Raw genomic sequence first — 20,921 nt, forward strand, 5'->3', positions numbered from 1 at the left:
TCGCTGCTAGCACCATTGCGCTCGCCAGCGACGTGACTCTCCACCTTGGACCGCTGGTGGCCGTCCTCCTCGAATTGGACGATAGCGCGGGCCTCGCTATTCCCGGGCTCCCCAACGGCACCATCTTGATCAAGAGCAAGACGGTCGCCATCCCGAGCCAAATGCGGGGCAAGGAAACCAGATGGAGGGGCAAGCCGGGTTTTCGGCGGGTTACCCATAGAACAGGACCTCTTTGTACGCCGGCCTTCGCCATGACAGATCAGAAGAGCCAGGGAAAACAATTCTCGGACGTCCTCGTCAACCTCAAAGGCGTCACTTTGGCGGCACAGCGACTCGACCCAGCTTCATGAGCCTGTACGTGCAGCTGTCGAGGGCGCAGAGCTGGGACGGGCTGCATCTGTTTCGGAAACCGGCAAGCAGTGACTTCATCGAGCCGAAGAACGTGCTTGATAAAGTCATGAGGGACGCCATCCTCAAGCTAGAACGACAGGGTGACGGAGACCAGACGGCGGTTCGAGCAAGACCACAGGCACGAGTCGTGGTTTCAAGAATGGGCTGCCATGCCTGAATCTGGCCAGGGTACTGAAACCGATGACGTAGAGGACGCGGCGCTCTGGCGAGACCCTGGGGTTTCTGAGCTCAGATCGTAGCACAGATCTCCACCGTTGCTCTGTTTTGGAGCTCTTTTCCAGCGGAATAAGCTGCTTCAATTTACATTTTCCTTCTCACCTCGTTGCCGTGTTGCCCTCTGAAGCCCTTGTAAACCGGGGGCGGCCCCACAGCTGATAGGCCGTCGAGGCCCCAACAGACCGTCCGTGCACCACCACTGCCAAGCCCAACTTCGAGACACTCATCGTCAACGGCCAGTTCCTCCGGGCAAAGCAACATGGCTGCTTCCACAATCGTTAGGATAATGACATTAAAACTTCACAGTTTACAGGGAGAAATGGCACGGCTTTTTTTGATGGGGCGTTTTATGGGGCGGAAGTGGTCCTGCTTGGAGCATACCATGGTTTTTCTCGGAAAAGGAACCTTTCGGAAGTACTCGTTCCTCGTACGTTCCTCCAGGCAAATCTGTGCTAGACGCGGCCGGTAACATCCTTGTTGGACTTAGGACACCCGTGGCTTGGAGTCACAGTGGTAGGAAGAAGATTGATGTTACTGGTTTGAATTGTATGGTGCGGCCCTGTTATTCGGGAAAATGATAGCTTGTTTTCGTTGCCCCTTTTTTCTTCCTTCGGTAGAGGGATGATGTGAGCGGTTGGGATGACTGCGGCCTAGATGGGTGTTCCCAAAAAACAATAAGCAGTATTTACAGTGTAATTCTTCAAGGGGCGCGGGTCCGAGTTCGCGCGCCTCGGATCCTTCATAACCATCCTAGACATCATTTCGACATTAGACATTTCTACATCATGTATCGTAGGATGTAAAGATAAATGTAAGATAGAACCAATATCCTGGGAGCCAAATGGGACTTAGCAGCTCTGGCCTAGAAGTCCACCCCTAGACTATCCCGCTACTACTTTGCTCCTACTCATCAAGGATATACCTAGGGCAATATCGACGTTCTCTCAGCAGTACATCTCCTCCTCACCACGCCCCAATAGATCCACCCGTCCGCCTTTCTGGCCCTACAAACAACTAACAGTGCCGCCCCCTCTATATCCGAAGTATCGGACTCAAAACGGAAATTGGCTCCCGTTGGGATAGTGTATCATACTTGACTTGGCTGGCCAATTTCAGGACATATTTTTAGAACATGACCCGTGTGTGCATCTCTAGGAATCTAAGTAAGCTAGTAACAGGGGCTCTCTGGTAGGAAGGTTATTGAAGGCGGTAGGCGCAGAACGGGCTCGAGGAAGCCGAATGCGCGTCGTGATTCGAGAATGTTCGATCTCCCTTCCTTCATGCTATTTTGCTAATTTACCAAGTGACCACCCGGCCTTCGCAAAGCTCCTGGTCGAGGCCGGTATCAATTCGATTTCTGTCAGCCCGGATAGCTGTCTTGCCGTGAAGGAGCACGTGGTTGATGCCGAGAGGGCATAATTATCAGTGTACATCATACATGTATATGCCGTGGGCTTTGCTAACGTTATATATCTTTACTATGACGACGTGGTAATTCGCTAGTGGGTATGCCGCCGAGACTTCATGTCCGTGGACAAGAATGTGTACCTATCTTACTTACCTTTTGGGACGCGGCGGTCCGATGTGGGAAATCTCTCAATGGAAGATCTCTCAATGGGAATTACATAGGTAGTATAGGTATTCTACTTCCACAAAAGCTACGAATCCCCTCACAGCACCGCCCCCTCAATATCCGCCGCCGAACTCATCCCCACCACCTGCGGCACCCCCTCAATCGGCCTCTGCCACGCGGCCCTATTCTCCACAAACTGCTCGACCTGCGGCCTTAACTTCGTCTCCGCCAACGAGAAGTCGTCCACCGTCCCCGTGCGCAGGATGGACAGGCCCGGGAACTTCTCGCCGACGCGGTACATAAGCGTGCCGCACGTGGCGCAGAAGTAGTTGGTCATGAGGCCACCGGAACGCACCGTCGTCGACTGCGCAAAAGTCCTGAGCTCGGCGCGCCCCCGCACGTGCCGCAGGTGCGTGTCCGCCACGGTGATGTTGGACATGTACAGCCCGCTGCTGATCTTGCGGCAGTCGCTGCAGTGGCAGACGTGTCGGTTGATGAGGCCGGGGCCTTGGATGGGCTGGGTGGGTGTTAGAGACATATTGGAAGGAAGGTTTGTTTGTGTTGGCTCAGGAAACGGGAGGACTCACGAAAACGAGTTGGACTGCTCCACAGAAGCAAGTTGCTGTGGCTTCCTCCTCGGTTGACCAGCCGTCACGGGCGAGGCCGGCAACAGGAAAATTGGGATCTGTAGCTGCCATAGCTTACTCTCTTAAATCAACGATATGATGGGAGGTGTAAACGGTTCGAAGAGGTGTTGCGTGGAACAATACTAGGAAACGTTGGTGAACCCTGGTTTGAAATACGTGAGGATAGTCTATGGTTTGTTTTGTGTCCTTTTTTAAGTATATTTATAAAAAAAGAACGCAGGTAGTTATGCAGCGTCTTGTGACGTTTATCATTCCGTGGTGATGAAAAGACCGAGATAGATATCCATGATGTAATACGTTGATTGCAAAGCCGGGAGTTGATGAGGTAAGACGCTGCTGCTCACTAGTTAATCATAGTTATGCTATTCTACAATTGGGGTCAACATTCGCCCGCCAGATAATTTATACGAAAGACGGAAACAAAGTGCCTAAGCCAGGCTGCATAGGTATGTACATGTATAGCTCCAGAACCTTCTCAGCATAGAGGCACCGACGAGCCGACTCACAGAAGAATCCGTTGGCAACCATGGATTGACCGGTAGGTTAGAAAGAACTGAATCATATCCACTGAGCTGTCATGCGCAACATCTAGGTATTCTACATCTATTCTACGTAACTAGACACCACCTTGCAGTAATGGAAATTATGTCAAATATCCTTGCTCTGCAAAGGCAAAGAACTCCCTATACACCGTCACATATTAGCTAGTACCCTCCCCAGATCTATCCCCTTCTTCGTCTTTGCCCTCCCTTCCGAGCTCAAACTTGCTCATCCTACACAGTGTATCCCTAATAGCCGGATCCTGCTCCATTACCTGCCACAACTCCACATCCCACTCCTCCAAACACCCCTTATTAATCCCCTCCTCCGACCACCTGGCGCCAGCGCCAAGCGACGGCGACGACCAAAAAGCCGCCTTCCACGTCGACCACCTCAGCCACTTCCAGCCTCTCTTCCACAGGCCCGCCACGATAAGATTGCGCTTGACCGCCTTATAAGCCAGCTCCAGACAGGCCAGCACGCCAAGCGCGCCAAACAGCGCCACCCACCACGCCGGGTCCGGGCCGAATGACGAGAAGAAGCCGTTCTTGACCGCGTACGGCCACACACCTGGGGCGTACGCGCCGGCTAGGAATACCTGCCACACCCACCAGCCGGCGACCGTGATGACGAAGGAGTAGATGACAATGTCGTTCTTGTAGTGCGTGTCCAGGATTCTGCAGCCGATCGGTCAGTCTATGCTCCATGATCCGGCTTCGGTAAGGGGTTAAGGGGTAAGGGTGTAAGAGAATAAGGGGGTGGGCGTGTAGGGGGGGTTACTCACAACAACTTCAAGTTCGTCCAAACAATATTCACCGAGAACACCAAATTCCCCAACGCAAACAACCCCCCATCCCTTACGGGTCCCACGGTGCCATACACCGCCCAACACAAAAACCACACCACCACCCCCTCCCCCGCAGCTGCCACCATCCACGCCACATACATCCCCTTATCCAACCCGCCATCCCTCTGCCCAAAGACATACAACTCCGGCACAGCCAACAACGTCTCCGCCGCCAACTCCTGTTCCCACACCGCCGGCACGATCACACACAAACTCGTAAACAACGTATTCAGCGCCGTCAAACTCCACATCTCATACAGACTCGTCCCCGTATACCCCACCCACCCCTGGAAAACCGCCGTCGGCAGGTAGAACAGCATCTCCTTCCAGAAGGTGGCCAGCACGAAGCGGGCCGTGCGCGCGTAGTTCCAGCGCCCGTGCACGAGGAGCAGGCGGGCCAGGAAGCGGAACTGCGCGATCGCGTAGTCGGCTACCCGCGCGGCTTGCAGGCCCTCGCGGCCGGAGATGCCGACGCCGACGTGCGCGGCGGAGAGCATGGCGAGGTCGTTGGCGCCGTCGCCGATGGCGAGGGTGAGGGGGGTGGGTTGTTGGGTGCGTTGGGTGGGGAGGAGGTGGTGCAGGCGGTGGAGGAGGGGGGGGTTGGTAGAGGTGGTGGTGGAGGCGTTGCGGACGGCGTGCACGAGGAGGGCTTTTTGAGCGGGGGAGGCGCGGCAGCAGATGACGGAGTCGATGGTGAGGATGAGGCGGTAGAAGGCCGTTTTGGCGGTGGCGGAGGTCGGTTCCTCGAGAGCGGCCAGGGTGTGCCCATCGATAACGATTACTGTGTGGCCAGCGGCTCCAGAGGCGTTCGTTTCGGCTTGGATCTGGAGGTCTTCCATGATGGTTAGGATCTGACCTTCTAGGCCGCCCTTGGCAGCATCCAGAACGAAGATGTCAGACCCGGGCAGGCAGATGCGCGCCGAGTGGGCGATGTTGATGGCTGTTTCCCGCTTGTCCCCAGTAAGCATCCAGATCTTGATGTTTGCCCGCCGGAGCCGATCTATCGTTTCGGCAACGCCGGGCTGCAGCTGATCCTCGATGCCGGATGCGCCGATGAGGTCCAGAGACTGTTCAATCATCTCCCCTGTGGCTTCGATTCGGTCTTGACGATCCACTAAGCTGGTCTCCGCTTCACGGTACAACTTCTTCCAGTTGTTGTACTCCTGCTCGCCCAGGAACCGGTGAGCGAATAAAAGCGTTCGAAGTCCTTCAGTAGCGAAGTCGTCGATCTGTCTAAAGCAGCGGGTGAAGATGGCGGCATCATCCGACAGGGATGGGTCTTCGAGGAATTCAAACTTGCTCGGCACTGCCTCCGGCTCCGCGGATGAGATCCTGCTTGGGGTCCGGCGAGCATCAAACGAGGCTGTGCGAGCGTTAAGTGAAGGACGAGAGCGGAGACGGGCAATAGGGTCAAGATGAGCAACCTCAAACGACTTGCTCCTGCTGACATCTAGTGACGTGCTTCCAGGGACGGCCAAGAAACCCTGTCTGGTGAGGGCGAGGCTGCGCCTGATAGTGAGGCTGGGCCGCCCACCAAAGCTGTTGCGTGGTTCTTGAGCCTCGCTTTTGCGCCGCATCTGATGCTCAAAGTCAAGGCTTTCGCGTAGTTCCTTGGCCTTTTGTGTTGCCAGGTCTGCCATTCTCAGGCGCGGGAGAATGGCCGAGTCAGCGCCTTTTGTCAAGAGCCAGATTCTTCCGTCTGGGCAGCGTACGATGATCGACATGCGCTTACGTTTACTGCTGAACTCGAGCACATCGAGGATCTGGTAGGTATGGTCTGTATTACCATAGCTGGCGGTGATTCGGAGAGTCACGGCTTGTGCGGTCCGTTGAACTACTAGAAAGCCGAGGTCCTGAGCCGCTCTTACGAGGGCAAGCTCATCTGGTGAAGCGGCCTGGAAGTCGACCTTTCCGGCCTTTGTTTCAGGAAGACAAGTATGGCAGAGTGCCATTACTAGAATGTATTGGGTAGCACGCCTCGAGAAACCAGAATTGGGACGTAGCCAAATGTACTCCAGGAGATCCGATGTGGTTAAATCTGGTTGTAGATGGTCAGGTCGGCCCGTTGACCGCCATTGGGAGGAGGAACGGCGGCTAGCAGGGGGGCGATTTGGTGTCGGGGGAGATAGAAATCCTGAAAGCCTGCCGCCGGCAGTTGGCGCCTCCGAGGGCTCGAGTTTTGTCTCCAAGCCCTGTTCGTCACCGTCCCGAGTCTCCCTGATATCCGGCGTGTCGTGTCGTTTAGCAAAGTCGGTCTCGTGCAACCAAGCAGTGCCTGCCACGCTCATCTTGCGAAACCTCATCACATTTTCCGTCAACGTCCCCGTTTTGTCTGAAAACAAGTACCCAACCTGGCCGAGGTTCTCGAGGATGGTGTTCGTGTTGCATCGTGCCGGGGTATCCGATGCCTCGTCGTACATTTCGATATCCGAGTTCAGCAGCAGCATCTGGCAGATCTTGACAATCTCCAGACTCACGTACAGAGCCAAGGGAATGACATTGTTGAACTGGATGGCATAGCCCACGATGATGTGCGCCAAGGGGACCGGGATATCACGCAAGTACCACGCAGCTCGCTCGTAACTGTGCTGCCAGAGGACGTAGCCCCCTGACAGGCCAGCCACGAGGGCAATGAGGTAAATGACGAGGGCGATGACAATCATGTTGGCCATACGCTCGAGAGCAGGCTTCTTGGCACTCGGGTGGCGATTAGCGTTCCGTCGGATTTTGGTCTCCTCCCCGGTGTTGATAACCATCCCGATGACGCTCGCAGTATTGCGGATGGTGCAGCCCCGGTACACGACTTCGTTCAACGTTAGAGGCATCGTTTCCCCGTCTACCGTGACCCGGCCGTCGAAACGATATAGATCCGGGTTGGGGTCCTCAATGACAAATTCGGCCCCACAACTGCAGAGACCCTCGACAGAATCACACCCCTTTAAGGTTACCGATACTTGCTTGCTCTTGAGATTTGTCTCGCCGTCAAGGGCCATGGTCTCGACATAAGCCAAGCCTTCCTCGCCCTCGGCGTGCAGGAGCACAATGTCGGCCGGTACGTCGTCGTCTCTCGTCAGCTTGACAACATCTCCAACCTGAAGATCCTGCCACTTGATCGTTCGCCATTGCAGCCCGAGGTGAGAAGTCCGCCCCGTTTCACACCGTTCCAGAGCCCTGGCCTCGTCGTCTGTTGATGTGGCGCCCAACAGCGACCGCCACCGCTTGCTCCCTCCACCGGTCTCTCTGCTTCTCAGGACGGTCGTTAACCTTGCATTCTCGACCTTGTCAAGGCGGTGCCTCCGCCAGTCATCGTAGCCCTCTTTGGCAATGGTAAGGAGGACGAAAAACAACAGCGGTAGTATGGTGGTGAAGTTGCCAGTGGTGCTAACACCGGGGATGGTCTGCGGGATGCCCACACAGAGGAAATAAAAGTTGGCTAGGCGTGTGAATTGGAAGAAGAGCTGCTTCGGAAAGAAGTCATAGAGAGTGTAGCGTGAGGTCCGTATGGAGTTGGAGATGTAGGGATATCCCCGCCTTTCGTCGATGAATGGCTCACTGCGGTCCGGCCGCAGGGGTATGCATCGCCCGTCCTTGGATGGCGGAAGAGACTCGTGGTGGAGGATAAAGTCGACGAAGATTCGACGGCACCACTGGCGGGCTGCAGTTGCGAGTTTGACCGCCTTCGGTGTCGCGGGATTCCCGGACAGAGGAGAGGTGGCGGTCGGGGTTTTGTTGAGATGGACGCCCTTATTCCCCCCGGCTTCCCCGGTCTCGACTCCATCAGCACCACGGCCGTCCATAATGCCTTAACCAACAAAGCATTGTCCAACAGAATCAATGCCTCGGCTGGCCGTTTCCGTACCTACCGAACGGATATTAGTGGACAGTGCAAGTCGACGAGGTGGTTGGCATCAACAGTCCAAAACCCATGAGTAAGCAACATGGCACCCAAAACCAAGTCAAGCGAGTGATAAAAATAATTGTAGATGTAAACCAAGACCTATTGGTGTCAAAAACGTTACCGGCATGAATATGTTGACCTGACTGGACGCGATGTTGAAAGAGGGAAAATCGCCGAGCTCCAAGCGAGCCGTGCCAGGTTTCGTGCCTGCATCTCTTTTGTGCATGCCAATGCCATGCCCAGTGGAGACGAACCGTGATGAGATCTTCTGCATCTATTGGCCAGTCCGTTGGCCAAGGTCGGGACTCGGAATGAATATTCCTAGGCCCGGAAATAACCTGTGAGTACTTTGTACCTCGAACCTGCTGTTTGGTGAGAACAAGAATCAATTCAACCTCTGCTCAATTGGGGACGCATGTGGTAGTCGAGAGGCAAAGCGATCAACGCGCCCAAACTTGTTTGCGGAACAGGCGGCGGACGAATCCTTCGCCACATAGGGCAGATTATGGATGAAGGGAGCGTGGGAAAGGGAAGCAGATGTTGGGATGTTTCGATCCCAGGTGCTACGGAAGTAACGAGATGTTTTTAGCTTTCCAGACCAGCAGCGTGAAAATTATTCACTGCTCCGCAACAACCCCCCCATTTCTGCATGGTGAACCTGGTTTGTTGTGTCATTGCCTGCCTATTACAATGTCATCCTGGTGTACCTGTCATCGTGGTGCCCCATTCTCGTTGTTACTATGATAGTATTTGAGTGTATTCTGACAACTGAGCTGTGAGTTTACATGCACCATAAGCTCTCGATCTACCAACATTCCTCCCCCGGTAATTCCACACATTGCACACTATCACCCTGATCGGCACGTCAAACCGCAACTGCATCATCAGTCGCTGGCGTGGCATGCATCCCTAGCCGCTTCAGCTCGAACATGGCGTCCTCCAACACGGCCAGCTTCTCGGCAGCCTGAGTCCGCTCAGCCACCGACTCTGGGCTCTCGCTCGCGATGCGCTGGACGGCATCATCGGTGAGCTCGCACACAATTTCTGGGGAGAGGATTGCCGAGAGCTTCTGGAGCAGGCATCGTGTGACGAACCTACTTCAGGACCCTGTCCTGTTAGGGTTCAGCTTCGGTTGAAGGTAATCTCTCAAGGGTGCTTAGGTTCGGTGCAGCCAAAGGGTGCACAACAAAGACTTGTCTCAACAGTGGGCTTCGAGCTTGTAGCGAACTGTAGTTGTGATTGCTAACTGGAGAACTCCCAGAGCTCTCCAGAACGGGTGACTATATACTATCTAGGCTTCCTAGGTACCGGCGTACCTTTTGCTGGGAACGTGAGGAACGGTGATCGTTCCTCTCGTTCCAGACTGGATCCTGGGAACGGTAGCCGTTCCCTTCGTTCCTCTGCTGATTGGTCTGAGACCCATTCTTAATGATTGGCTGGGAACGCTTCCCGCGCGTGCCCTCATCGGGGTGTGGTACGCGACCATAACCGTGACACATCGTTCGACCACCAGTGTGCTGATTGCATCGACAAGCGATTTGAGCGCGACCTAATCAGGATTGAACTCGTCTCAGCGAGATTGTTTCTACTCACAATTGCCACAGGGGGAGATCTCACCTTGTAGTATGCCTCCATTGTATCCACTGCCATCGTGCAGGAATACGTATCCATGTCGGGCTCTGTGTTGGTGGTCAAGTCGTTCAGCAAAGAACGCATATTAAACGTGTGGCTCGTCATGCTAGCGGGGATTTGGCTAGAAGAGAAGAACGACTTTAGGCGGGCCTCCATTTGGTGGCGTCTACGCTGGGCCTGTGCTTTCTGCACATTCTCGGTGAGATAGTGATTGTACGTGATGGGATGGCCTGAGAGGTGTGGCTCCAAAATCTCATCCGCCTTGTTGCTCAACCCCCTCTTGATGATTTCCATCGAGGGCTTGACGACAGCGCGGAGGAGTGACTCGGTAGTCTCCCCATCAGCAACATAATGGAGAGCATTCTCGACCATCCTAGTGGCTGACTGGAAGGTGCGCTCGAGAAGGTTGCGCATCATGCCCTGCCAGGGCTTGCACTGGTTGCTGAAAAGCTCGGCGACAATGAGCGGATTATAGGTGCCAGGAAGTTCGCGGCCCTGGCTCTCCATCATCAGTTCCTTGACCTGGGCAACGTAATCCGACCGAGAAATGGAATCTGACTGGCATCCATCACCAGGCTTCTTAGCGGTGGGCCCATCGACAATCGTGGTGGCGTGACCTTTGAGACGCATGTCCTGGGCAAAGTCGGACAAGGTGTTCTGAATGACGGCGCGAAGGCGCCTGTCCTTGGACGCCTTGAAGAAAACATTGGTATACACGCCATCGACGGCTGCCTTCACAAGCTCCGAGAACCCAGCGCTGATCTTCAGAAGGTAACCGCGCTGCTCTGAAACAGTGGCTCTGGAAGCCCCCAGCTTTTCCAAGGTGTGCTTGCACTCAACAATCCCGGCGCTGACGTTCTCGATGACGCTGGGGAGCTGCCAAAGGATCTGATCCCGCAAGACGTGACTCAAGCGCACACGGAGAGTGGCGACGCCGAGTTGCGACGGCTTTAAGCACCTCCAGACTCCCTTGGCGAAGAAATCAACTTCGGCGGCATCACGAGCAATCGTTGACTCATTGCGTTCAGCGAAATTCCGGTTCCGCAGGACATGCCAACCCAAGCGGAACTTTGACGTCCTTGTTTTGGGCGAGTTTCACATAGAACCGTTCGCTATCGGATCCTTGGTCTAAAGTATCCGGCTTGGTGATGAGACCGAGGGTACGAATACCGTTGGGATCCAGAGCCCTGGCGTGCAGTGTGACTTGTTGAAGGGCGAAGTCGTTCTTGGCCGAGACGACGGCGAGGATGATGGTGCGGGGGTTCTTCATGTACGACAATACAAGGTTGTTGACAAGCGCAGCATCTTCCTCCGATTGGTCCTTGTTGCCGGCAAGGAACAAGCCGGGAAGGTCAACCATGGTGAGATGCGGTTGTGATGGCCCTGATACCTCCACACGAAGAACGTCGGTACTGAAAACCTTGTTGGTTCCGTTCAAGCCCATGGAATTCTTGGCTTGTTCAACAACCTGGCCAAGGTCCAACGGAGTATGCCAGTGTATTTGAACTTCATAAGCGTTTTCTTTTTTTCTTCAGTTTGCTCCGAGCCCGGAACGATGCTGAGATCGATGCCGGTGGTCGGGGTTCGCCGCAGGATGAGCTCAGTCGCAAACCGGGTGCAGAGGTTGTCCTTCATGGGGAACGACATACCCGAGATGGCTTCGAGGGCCGAGCTCTTGCCAGATGACTGCTCTCCGCAAACGATGATCTGGGGCAGATCAACATATCGACTTAATCCTTGCAACCGCAGACGATCAATGACATCGAGAAGGTCGCGGTGGTCCTTGGACTGTAGGAGAGTCTCCTTGCCCCGCAGAGGGCTTTGCACGTCGCCGTTTGCAACGCTGCTCGGTGCATCGCTCGATGCGGTGTTCGTTGCCGCCATGTTTGTGATGTAGTCGCTGGCTACAAGGTGATTGTTGAGAGTTTGGTATGGAGAGAATGTAAGGGAAAGTGAAGAGAGCTTGGTCTGGAGAGGATGTTAGGGGAAAGTGAGGAGAAGAGAAGAGAACTGGTAAGTGTTGACACCTAGAATTCAGTACAAGGAAGGTTCGAAAGACAACTTGCATGACACTGTTTGAACACAAGTGCTCGCAGTACTGTGCTCTTGTTTCTAATTCGATCCACTGAAAATAAATTCAAACAAAAGGTGCTTGTCTACCTAACCTAGAAAGTGATCAGGCTGTGACGCCACCGCTAGCAGCAATATACTGCCCTGTAATCCATCTCGCAGCATCGGAGACCACCAACAAAACAGCATCCGCTATCTCCTCCGGGTCCCCGGCGACTTTGCCGAGTCTAGCTCCAACAGCTAGTTTCTGGGAGACTTCATCCCTGAGGTCGTTTTCGGGAAACCAACTCGCCGCATCTGTATTGGTGGGGCCGGGGGCAACGGTATTGACAGTAATTCCCTGGCGAGGACCCAGCTGGACACCCCGTACCGTCAGCATTGCCTCAGGGCTCTGGAACATGGTTGGACTCACCTCGGCAGCGAGTGCGGCGGTCAGGTACTCCTGGGCGGCTTTGCTGGCACCATACACCCCGACACCGGGCATGTTGTTCATCCGTGAGACGACGGTTCCGATGTTGACGATGCGGCCCCCGGATGGCATGTGCGGCGCCGCGGCCTGGGCGACATACAGAGTGCTGAAGGTGTTTAGGGCGAAAGCCTGCTGCACCTCCTCGGGTGTCAGGTCGACCAGCAACTTGCCCTGACCGGTTCCCGCGCCGGCGTTGTTGACTTTTGGTGGCGGACATGTCAGCACAGGGGGAAGAAACGAGAAACGGGGGATGAGGGGAGACAAACTCAAAATGTCAATCTTATCCGTCTTGAATCCAGAGAGGGTGTCCTTGACGAGCTTGGCTGCGCCCGCGGGAGTGGACACGTCGGCTTGGATGACAATCACTTGACCGCCAGCGGCTTGAAGGTTGGCTGCTACCTTGGCGGCTCGGGGTGCAGAGCTGTCCGATACATAGTTGATGGCCACGCGGGCGCCGTTTTTCGCGAGTGTCAGGGCAATGGCAGCCCCGATGCCGTTCTCACGGCCAGAGCCGGTCACGATGGCAGTCTTGCCGGCGAGGGAGAGAGTGGTGGGAGCCATTGGATGGGTTGGTAAGGGAGATTGGTCTGCTATGGGGTGAGAGTGTTGATATGTTGATGGTGGGATGGTGGTGGGAAGGTGGTATGGTGGGAACGCGGTGTTGGAGTTATCCTGTCCGGAGGACAATATTACGGCCAAACTTTTATACTTCTGAAGCAGCCCTGTGTATACCCTTTACTGTCTACGGTTTTCGGACACTTATCCTGCTGTTGTGGTGCCGTCCCACTTGCTCGGGCGAACTGCCACTCCATCGTTGCCCCTGATGGAATCAACTTGTACAGAACAAGTCAAGTTACCGAGCCCGCGAGTCCTACGTTTTGCTTGCATTTGTAAGGCGGGGCTCGTGATGTTTTTTTCTCCTTCGCTTCTTGGGAAGTGTTGCATGAAAATTGCACCATTTAGAACATTCAAGGCATCCAAACCCGGCTTGGGAGTCCTCATTCGTGTATATCGAGCTCTCGTTTTCCCAATACGGCAGTTGCTCACTCAGCGACACTGGTGCCCAGCCTGAAGTGGGAGCGCGAACAAAGGTTGGATTTGTCACCCGCATACCGCATTGGCGGGCCGGCAGCAGGCCGCCAAAAAATGTCGCCGAACGACAATTTCTTTAGAATCGGGATCCCATCGTTGCCAAGTTGGTAGCGCTAGTCGCCGCCTGACTTCTAGAAAGATACGGTTATCGAAAGTCAAAAAGCGTTGGATACATATTTTCTTCGTTACTAATTGTAAGCGGCAGGCTTCGTCGAGATTTCATTGGATATTGAACTGCAGCTCGGGAAGTTGTGGTTGACAATGACGGCAGCAAGATGCTCCCAGATGAGAGTTACAACAAACTTGGAATCGACGTCGTTTTTTTCCGCGTCCCATGAGAATGAATCCCTTGCATCTTCGCGCGACGCGTTGTCATTTGGCACCACCCGTTCACGTGCTATGGTGGGGCAATCCATGGCACAAGCCTGTTATGTAATCTGACCCCTGCTGCAACTCCAGCCACTCTTTGGCTTCTGGCTGGTCCCTGACCTGCTGCTGTATTGCGGAGCTGTGCCGCTGCTGGCGTCGTCATTCCCACGCACAGCCATAGGGACCGACAAGAGCTTCTTGATCCCACATCGGCACTTCCTTTGCGCATAACCCAGAGTTGTAACCTACCATCCGACATCCACCGTTTTAGCACACCACGGGCGACATTGAAACCAAGGTGGCAACAACACAAACGATACCATGACGACCCCCGCGCCCCCCGAGGACCAATCCCGGCTCCTCGAGGATGCCCTCATTGCCGTGCGCCAACAGACAACATTGATGCGCAAGTGTTTGGATACGCCAGGGAAGTTGATGGATGCGCTCAAATGCTGGTGGGTTCAATTCCATATTTCCTTGTTCTCGAGATTGGCTTTGGAGAGTGGTCTGGGCGGGTCGAGAAGATAACTCGCGCCATCGTGCCGTGGTTGTAACATGGAAGTTGTTGACGCCATCCCTTAGTTCCACCCTCGTCTCCGAGCTTCGAACGAGCAGTCTGGGGCCAAAGCAGTACTACGAGCTGTACATGGCCGTATTCGACGCCTTGCGCTACCTTTCAGTCCACCTGCGCGAGAACCACCCAGTCAACCACCTCGCCGACCTCTACGAGCTTGTCCAATATGCCGGCAACATTGTCCCCCGCCTCTATCTCATGATCACGGTTGGCACCGCATACATGGCCATCGAGGGCGCACCAGTTAAGGAACTGATGAAGGACATGATGGATATGAGCCGCGGTGTACAACACCCGATTCGTGGCCTCTTTTTGCGCTACTACCTCTCGGGCCAAGCCAGGGACTGCCTCCCGTCCGGCGACTCGGATGGGCCAGAAGGAAACCTCCAAGACTCGATCAATTTCGTGCTCACCAACTTTGTCGAGATGAATAAGCTCTGGGTTCGCCTGCAGCATCAGGGGCACTCGAGGGAGAGGGATCAGAGGACACAGGAGAGGAAGGAGCTCCAGTTGCTGGTGGGGAGCAACGTTGTGCGGCTCAGCCAGCTGGTGGATCTGCAGGCATACAAGAATGGCATCCTTGCGCCATTACTCGAGCAGGTTGTCCAATGCCGCGACGTTCTAGCCCAGGAGTACCTGCTCGAGGTCATCACGCAGGTCTTCCCAGACGAATTCCACCTCCACACTCTCGATCAATTCCTCGGTGCCGTCTCGCGGTTAAATCCCCACGTGGATGTCAAGGGAATCGTCATAGGCCTCATGGACCGTCTCTCCGACTACGCCGAGCGCGAATCCCAGAATGAATCGGAGGAGGATAGGGAAAAGATGGAAGAGGAGGCTTTGGCGAATCTCCTCGAGAAAGTTAAGCTGGGTACAGAAATCGCGGCTCAGACCTCAAGCGCGCCCGCCGAAGAGCCGCGAGCTCCTGAAAACGGAGACAAACCCGCGAGTGACGCCGAGCCGACCACAGACACGCCCAAGGCAGAGGACGAGACGACCCCGTCCATAGCAGAAACCGAGGCGACGGCGGTCAACGGAGATGAGACAGAGCCGACCACAAAGCGGAGGGGGATCCCGGAGAATGTACCGCTGTACGAGGTCTTCTTCGGGCAGGTGAAGAACCTCGTTCAGGCGCAACACCTCCCAATACAAGACACCATCGCCTTGTGTGTCTCGCTGACGAACCTGGCGCTTAATATCTACCCCGAGAGGTTGGATTATGTCGATCAGATCTTGGGCTACGCCCACAGCAAGGTCCAGGAGCATGCCAACAGCGCCGATCTGCACTCCCAACCAGCACAGCAGAGCTTGTTGGCACTTCTCCAGAGCCCTCTACGGCGTTATCTGTCGATTTTCACGGCCTTGTCACTTCCCACCTACGTTCCCCTACTCCAATCCCAGACCTACCCCACGCGAAGAGCGGTAGCGGGGTCGGTTGCCAGGACGCTTCTCAAGAACCAAACCTTCATTTCTACACCAGCGCACCTCGAGAATGTCCTTGAAGTCCTCAAGGTCCTCATCAGGGAAGGATCACAACCACCAGCCGGCTATCCCGGTGTCGTACAGCCCCGAGCTCGCGCCCTCGAGACGGACGAAACAATGGAGGAACAAGGTTGGCTGGCTCGCCTTGTCCACCTGGTACATTCCGACGACAACGATACCCAGTTCCGTCTCCTACAAATGACGAGGAAGGCGTATGGAGAAGGCAACGAACGGATCCGCACTACAACGCCGCCACTTGTTACCGCTGGCCTGAAGCTCGCCCGCCGTTTCAAGACCCGCGAGCATTATGACGATAACTGGTCATCACAGTCCTCGGCGCTCCTCAAATTTCTACATTCTGCCGTATCGACTCTGTACACCCGCGTCAACGGTTCGGGCGCCGCCGAACTATCCCTCCGCCTGTTCTGCTCTTGCGGGCAGGTGGCCGACATGACCGGCTTCGAGGAGGTTGCGTACGAGTTCTTCGCGCAGGCGTTCACAGTGTACGAGGAGGCAATCAGTGACTCCAAGGCGCAATTCCAAGCCGTCTGCGTCATTTCCAGCGCGCTCCACCGGACAAGGAACTTTGGCAAGGAGAACTATGACACGCTCATTACGAAGTGTGCCCAGCACGCGAGCAAACTGCTCCGCAAGCCGGATCAGTGCCGCGCCGTTTACCTGGCCAGCCACCTGTGGTGGGCGACACCGATCGCCGCGAATGGGGAGACAGAGGAGACAGAGGTGAGCCCTTGCTAGTCTTTCGTACCGACGTAACTCAAGGTACTAACGTGGGATACTAGCTCTACCGGGACGGTAAGCGCGTCCTCGAGTGCCTCCAGCGCGCTCTCCGCGTGGCAGACTCGTGCATGGAGACGGCCACGTCGATCGAGCTGTTTGTCGAGATTCTCGATAGATACGTCTACTACTTTGACCAAAAGAATGAATCGGTAAGTAATTCCACTGGCAGAAGTGGTTAGTCGTCCCATTTGCTAACATGCTCCGTAGGTCACCACCAAGTATCTTAACGGCCTCATCGAGCTCATCCACTCCAACCTGGCCGGCAATCAGCAGGAGTCGGCGTCCGTCGAGGCCAGCAGGAAGCACTTTATGCAGACACTTGACATGATTCGGAGTAAGGAGTACGAGGGCATTGTTCTTACGCCAAAATAGTTGGTTGCTTTTTTGTTCGTCTGGTGGAGATGGTAATGGATCTGTCTGCAATGGAGTGACAGGGGGCCTCAAGGTTGGTCCTCGCGGACTGGGCGCGCAGGCAGACGAAGATAGGAGAAAGAGATAGCTCCCGCTACACCCGCAATACCGCATGGAGGTATTCCCTGCATGTACATTTACTGTATATATGTACACCTTCCCTTTATGTCTATGTGTCTTATCGGAGTTTGACCAGACGGTTTGTTCCTTTGAGCCAGAAGCCAATATATTGCTCGTTGCTGTCAATGATGTTTCATTTCCGGCTTAGGTCTTCGCCCTTGACGAAGAGCTGTAAGCTGCTCAGGTTGTTCCAGGGAGGGTTCGGGAGGAGCCGGTGAAGGAGGCATACAAGTAAGGTGAACGACGAGCACGCAGGAGGGGGTATTAAAAGGCCGTCACCGCGCAGGTACAACCAGCCCCTGTTCATAGATGTCGACAAATGGAGATCCCCAAGTTTGGAGACCCTGATATTCCACTGAAATAGCCTGGTCCAGGGTGTACATAGACAGACAGCGACAGGCAGGTAAACTACAGCCCATGATGCGACGAGGTCACCGTCGGCGCCCTCCAACAACCCCAAAAAAAAAGGAAATATGATGATGGTGGCCGGCAAGGACCCGAAAACAAGCAGGTAGGTAAAGTGTAAGCTTGATCAAAGCAACCCAATGCGCCGATGCGATGCAAAAAATAAGATGGCAAGAAATCCTCCCCTCTCCTGGTTTACCCTCCCTTCCGAGCTCCTATTTCGGAGCAGTCTAACATATGACTTGACAGTAAAGTAAAAAAAAAGGAGGTACGCAGTGTGAGCGAGTGATGTGCAGGCGGAAGGCAAGCTGAGGCTCATTTCTCCAGGTTAACAGCCGCCTGTGTCAAAATGGCAGCGACGCCGTCCACGGTCAACTGTGCCTCTGTCACGTTGCCGGAGATGATGGCGTCCCGGATAGAGGGGAAGTAGGTTTCGGGGTCACGGGACCAGGCCTGCGGGCCGAACACGACGTGCTTGAACTGCGTGCGGCCGGGTATCTATTCACAAGCTTTATTAGCACAAGAATGGCGGAGATTGTGGGTGAATGACTGGTCAACTTACCCCTGCGAGGTCTAATAAATCTGTCTCAAACTTGCCCATGCGCGCGTTGTAATCGCACCGCCGGCTGCCCAGACCCGACGGCTCCCACCCGCTCGATGCAAGCACACTGTGCTCCCAATTGGCCTCCCATTTGATGAACTCGCGGACTGATTCTATCACCTCCTTGACCGCGAGCTTGAGCTTTTCGAAAGACGGGGCTTTGCCTTTTCGGAGGCCAGCCCAGGACTCAAGTTCTCGGGTCCAGCGGACAAGGTTGTTGGCGTACGCGGGAATATCAAAGGGCAGGATGGGGCGGTTGGACAGCTCCAGAATCAGCAGGCCCAGCACCTGGCCGAGGAGGTCGTGGTAGATGAAACCGGGGTCGCCGACGTTGTCCATCCAATGGAAGTTCTGGTGGATGGAGCGATGAGAGGACTTGTCGCCGCCGAAATGGATATCGAGGGATGAAGTACCGGCGATGCTTTGGAAAGGGACGTAATCGGAGTCGGTGCCAAGGCCTTCAATCTCGCCCTTGCGCCGGTCCCAGCGTTCCCGCAGGGTGCTGTTGAAATGGGGGTCGGCGACGCGATTCAGGATTTGGAGGAGGAGCTTGCGGAAGACGGGCGACCCAGCGGCGTGGAAAGTGTCACCGGAGACGGCCTTGTCGAGGTTGATGTAGGCGAGGGCGTCTCGGCGCAGCGCTTCGTCGTTTTGCTCAACGTACTCTGTTGACCCTATCAAGTTGTACTCTTGGGCATCCCACGACGCGAATTCGATGGTGCGTAGAGGGCGCCAGCCGCGGCCAACGAGGTCACCCAGGATGCGGACAACTTCCAACATGATGGCGGTTCCCGAGTGGGGGCCAACCGCGGGGAACGCCCAGGAATCGCGGTGGTTGCCGATGATGACCTTCTTCTCACCCTGCTCAATACCTGTGATCCTGCCGTACACGTTCCAGATTGGCTGCTTTTCAACCTCATCCTGCACGTTCTTCAGCCGTACAATGGGCGAGGAGCTGTCCCCAGTCCACCACTCGCTCACATCAGGGACATCCCCGATCCACTGTTCGGGAACCCGCTGACCGGACCCTTTGAGGCGCTGGAGCAGGGCCTGTGCATCGCGCCATGTCAGGGGAAGGCTGGGGATTTTGACAAGGCCTTTCGTCTGGTCCAACTTCATGCGTGGCAGATTATCTTTGCTGCCCCAACCAGGCGTCAGAACGTCTCCAACAACCCAGCTCAGCAAGCTCACGGTCCCATTCTGCACGCCATCGATCGGCAGGGACCGATCCCCAGATACCGCCGTCCCCTTTAGAGAGCCGTCATCCGCGGGGTCGCTGTATGTAATGCAGCCCACAGCGCCAGCCTCCTCGGCCGCCTTGACCTTCAACGCGATGTCGTGTTGCGGCCCATAATGCCGGACCAACACAATAGCTCCGTTCAAGTTGATGCCACGGTCCTTGAGCAACTGAAAGTCTTCCCTCAACCCGTAGTGCGCGTATATCAACCGCCCTTTGACATCCCCCGATTTCGAATGTCCGTGAAACGCAGGAGTGGGGCGCCGAACGCCTCCGACCCCCTCCCCTTCCCACTTCGCGGACCACGTCACTTTGCCGCCCTTGCCCAAAACCTCCACTGCCCTGCCCCCATCCTTGGGGTAATTCAGATAAACATGGTAGACATCCCGCCTGACATCTTCCAGCCCATACTTCCGAAACAGCATCTCGGTATCCTCCATCAACGCAAAATCCCCAGCCGTCCCGGCCACATGCGCGTAGCCCGTGAAGTGCCTCAGGTGGTCGCGTATCTTCCTCGCGTCGATGCTGCCCTGCACATGGTTGCGCACGCTCTCGGGGTCGTACATCTGGCTGCCCATCCTACGGGCCATGTTGTTGAACATGTCGCTCGAGAAGACCAAGTACAGCAGACCCAACACCACAAACACCGCCAGCGTCCTAGCAACGAGCAGCAACAGGGCGGGGCTCCCAAACTTTGGCAACGCGGGCGCGCGCGCCAACCACGACGCCGCCCACGACGCCCGCGGCCCCTCCTCCGGCGCCGGTGCACCACCATCCCCTCCACCTCCACTCCCACTCCCACCAGCACTCCCACCAGCAGCCCCCGGCCGCCGCAGCGCCGGCAATCGCCACCTCCACCGCCAGCGCCACTGGGGCAGAGCCAGGCCGATGCGCTTGCCCCAGGAGGAACGACCCCGACCGCCGCCGTGGACGCGCGAGTCGTCGATCTCGAGCTCCTGCATCTCGCGGCGCACGTGCTCAGCCTCGCGCTCGGCGTCGGAGTCCGAGTCCGAGTCCGAGCTGAAGAGGTTGCTCTCGTCGTCTGTCTCGACCGTCGGGGGCCGGTAGCCGCGGGGTGGGCGGCGGGCACCACCCGGCGCTGTTGTGGGGGTCGGGGTGGTGGTGGAGGAGGAGGATTCGAAGGCGTGTCGGGACCGCGTTAGCAGCGATTGGCCTTCGGCTTCGGCTTCAGTCGTGTGTCGGTGGTCGGGGTCGGGGTGGTGCTGGTCGGTGGGGGAGTCGGCGACATCGTGGTGCCAGGCGCTGCCGCCCGCGACGGCTTCATCGTAGGTCGGTATTGGCGGGACGGGATCGTACCGCTGGTCTTGGGTCGGCGCCATGGTAGGCGGGTTTGTGGCCGTCGGCTTGTGGGGGAGTCGTTCTTGTCGTCGTGGATAGTTTTGGATGGGGGACGATTTTAAATGTGTCTCGGAAAACGGCGACGCTGAAACCAATGCGGTTGTTGTACGAAGTACGAAGTAGTTAACGTTATTTATTGCCAGAATCACAAAGGAGTGTGGTGAAAACGA

At 55.8% G+C, this 20,921-nt stretch overlaps 7 protein-coding genes across 7 annotated transcripts; 1 reads left to right on the forward strand and 6 right to left on the reverse strand.

Annotated features, from left to right (window-relative positions):
- Window positions 1-259: 259 nt before the first annotated feature.
- CHGG_04311 (uncharacterized protein) lies at window positions 260-888 on the reverse strand (the record flags this gene model as incomplete). The annotated part of the gene is made up of 2 exons (XM_001223524.1): window positions 260-397; window positions 730-888. 2 exons carry the CDS (start codon window positions 886-888, stop codon window positions 260-262), a joined length of 297 nt encoding a protein of 98 aa, XP_001223525.1.
- Window positions 889-2,297: 1,409 nt separating this feature from the next.
- Window positions 2,298-2,898, reverse strand: CHGG_04312 (uncharacterized protein; the record flags this gene model as incomplete). The annotated part of the gene is made up of 2 exons (XM_001223525.1): window positions 2,298-2,717; window positions 2,788-2,898. 2 exons carry the CDS (start codon window positions 2,896-2,898, stop codon window positions 2,298-2,300), a joined length of 531 nt encoding a protein of 176 aa, XP_001223526.1.
- A 649-nt stretch (window positions 2,899-3,547) lies between these two features.
- Window positions 3,548-8,031, reverse strand: CHGG_04313 (uncharacterized protein; the record flags this gene model as incomplete). Its single annotated transcript, XM_001223526.1, has 2 exons — window positions 3,548-4,064; window positions 4,376-8,031. The coding sequence occupies 2 exons, from the start codon at window positions 8,029-8,031 to the stop codon at window positions 3,548-3,550; spliced, it is 4,173 nt and encodes a 1,390-aa protein (XP_001223527.1).
- A 966-nt stretch (window positions 8,032-8,997) lies between these two features.
- Window positions 8,998-11,648, reverse strand: CHGG_04314 (uncharacterized protein; the record flags this gene model as incomplete). The annotated part of the gene is made up of 5 exons (XM_001223527.1): window positions 8,998-9,201; window positions 9,449-9,649; window positions 9,726-10,722; window positions 10,871-11,285; window positions 11,414-11,648. The coding sequence occupies 5 exons, from the start codon at window positions 11,646-11,648 to the stop codon at window positions 8,998-9,000; spliced, it is 2,052 nt and encodes a 683-aa protein (XP_001223528.1).
- Window positions 11,649-11,940: 292 nt separating this feature from the next.
- CHGG_04315 (uncharacterized protein) lies at window positions 11,941-12,864 on the reverse strand (the record flags this gene model as incomplete). Its single annotated transcript, XM_001223528.1, has 2 exons — window positions 11,941-12,189; window positions 12,247-12,864. The coding sequence occupies 2 exons, from the start codon at window positions 12,862-12,864 to the stop codon at window positions 11,941-11,943; spliced, it is 867 nt and encodes a 288-aa protein (XP_001223529.1).
- A 1,221-nt stretch (window positions 12,865-14,085) lies between these two features.
- On the forward strand, window positions 14,086-16,990 carry CHGG_04316 (uncharacterized protein; the record flags this gene model as incomplete). Its single annotated transcript, XM_001223529.1, has 4 exons — window positions 14,086-14,219; window positions 14,347-16,561; window positions 16,621-16,767; window positions 16,826-16,990. The coding sequence occupies 4 exons, from the start codon at window positions 14,086-14,088 to the stop codon at window positions 16,988-16,990; spliced, it is 2,661 nt and encodes an 886-aa protein (XP_001223530.1).
- An 879-nt stretch (window positions 16,991-17,869) lies between these two features.
- CHGG_04317 (uncharacterized protein) lies at window positions 17,870-20,732 on the reverse strand (the record flags this gene model as incomplete). Its single annotated transcript, XM_001223530.1, has 2 exons — window positions 17,870-18,052; window positions 18,117-20,732. The coding sequence occupies 2 exons, from the start codon at window positions 20,730-20,732 to the stop codon at window positions 17,870-17,872; spliced, it is 2,799 nt and encodes a 932-aa protein (XP_001223531.1).
- Between the last annotated feature and the right edge of the window lie 189 nt (window positions 20,733-20,921).

The sequence above is a fragment of the Chaetomium globosum genome, genomic scaffold, assembly GCF_000143365.1.
Source record: "Chaetomium globosum CBS 148.51 scaffold_4 genomic scaffold, whole genome shotgun sequence".
Lineage (NCBI taxonomy): Eukaryota > Fungi > Ascomycota > Sordariomycetes > Sordariales > Chaetomiaceae > Chaetomium > Chaetomium globosum.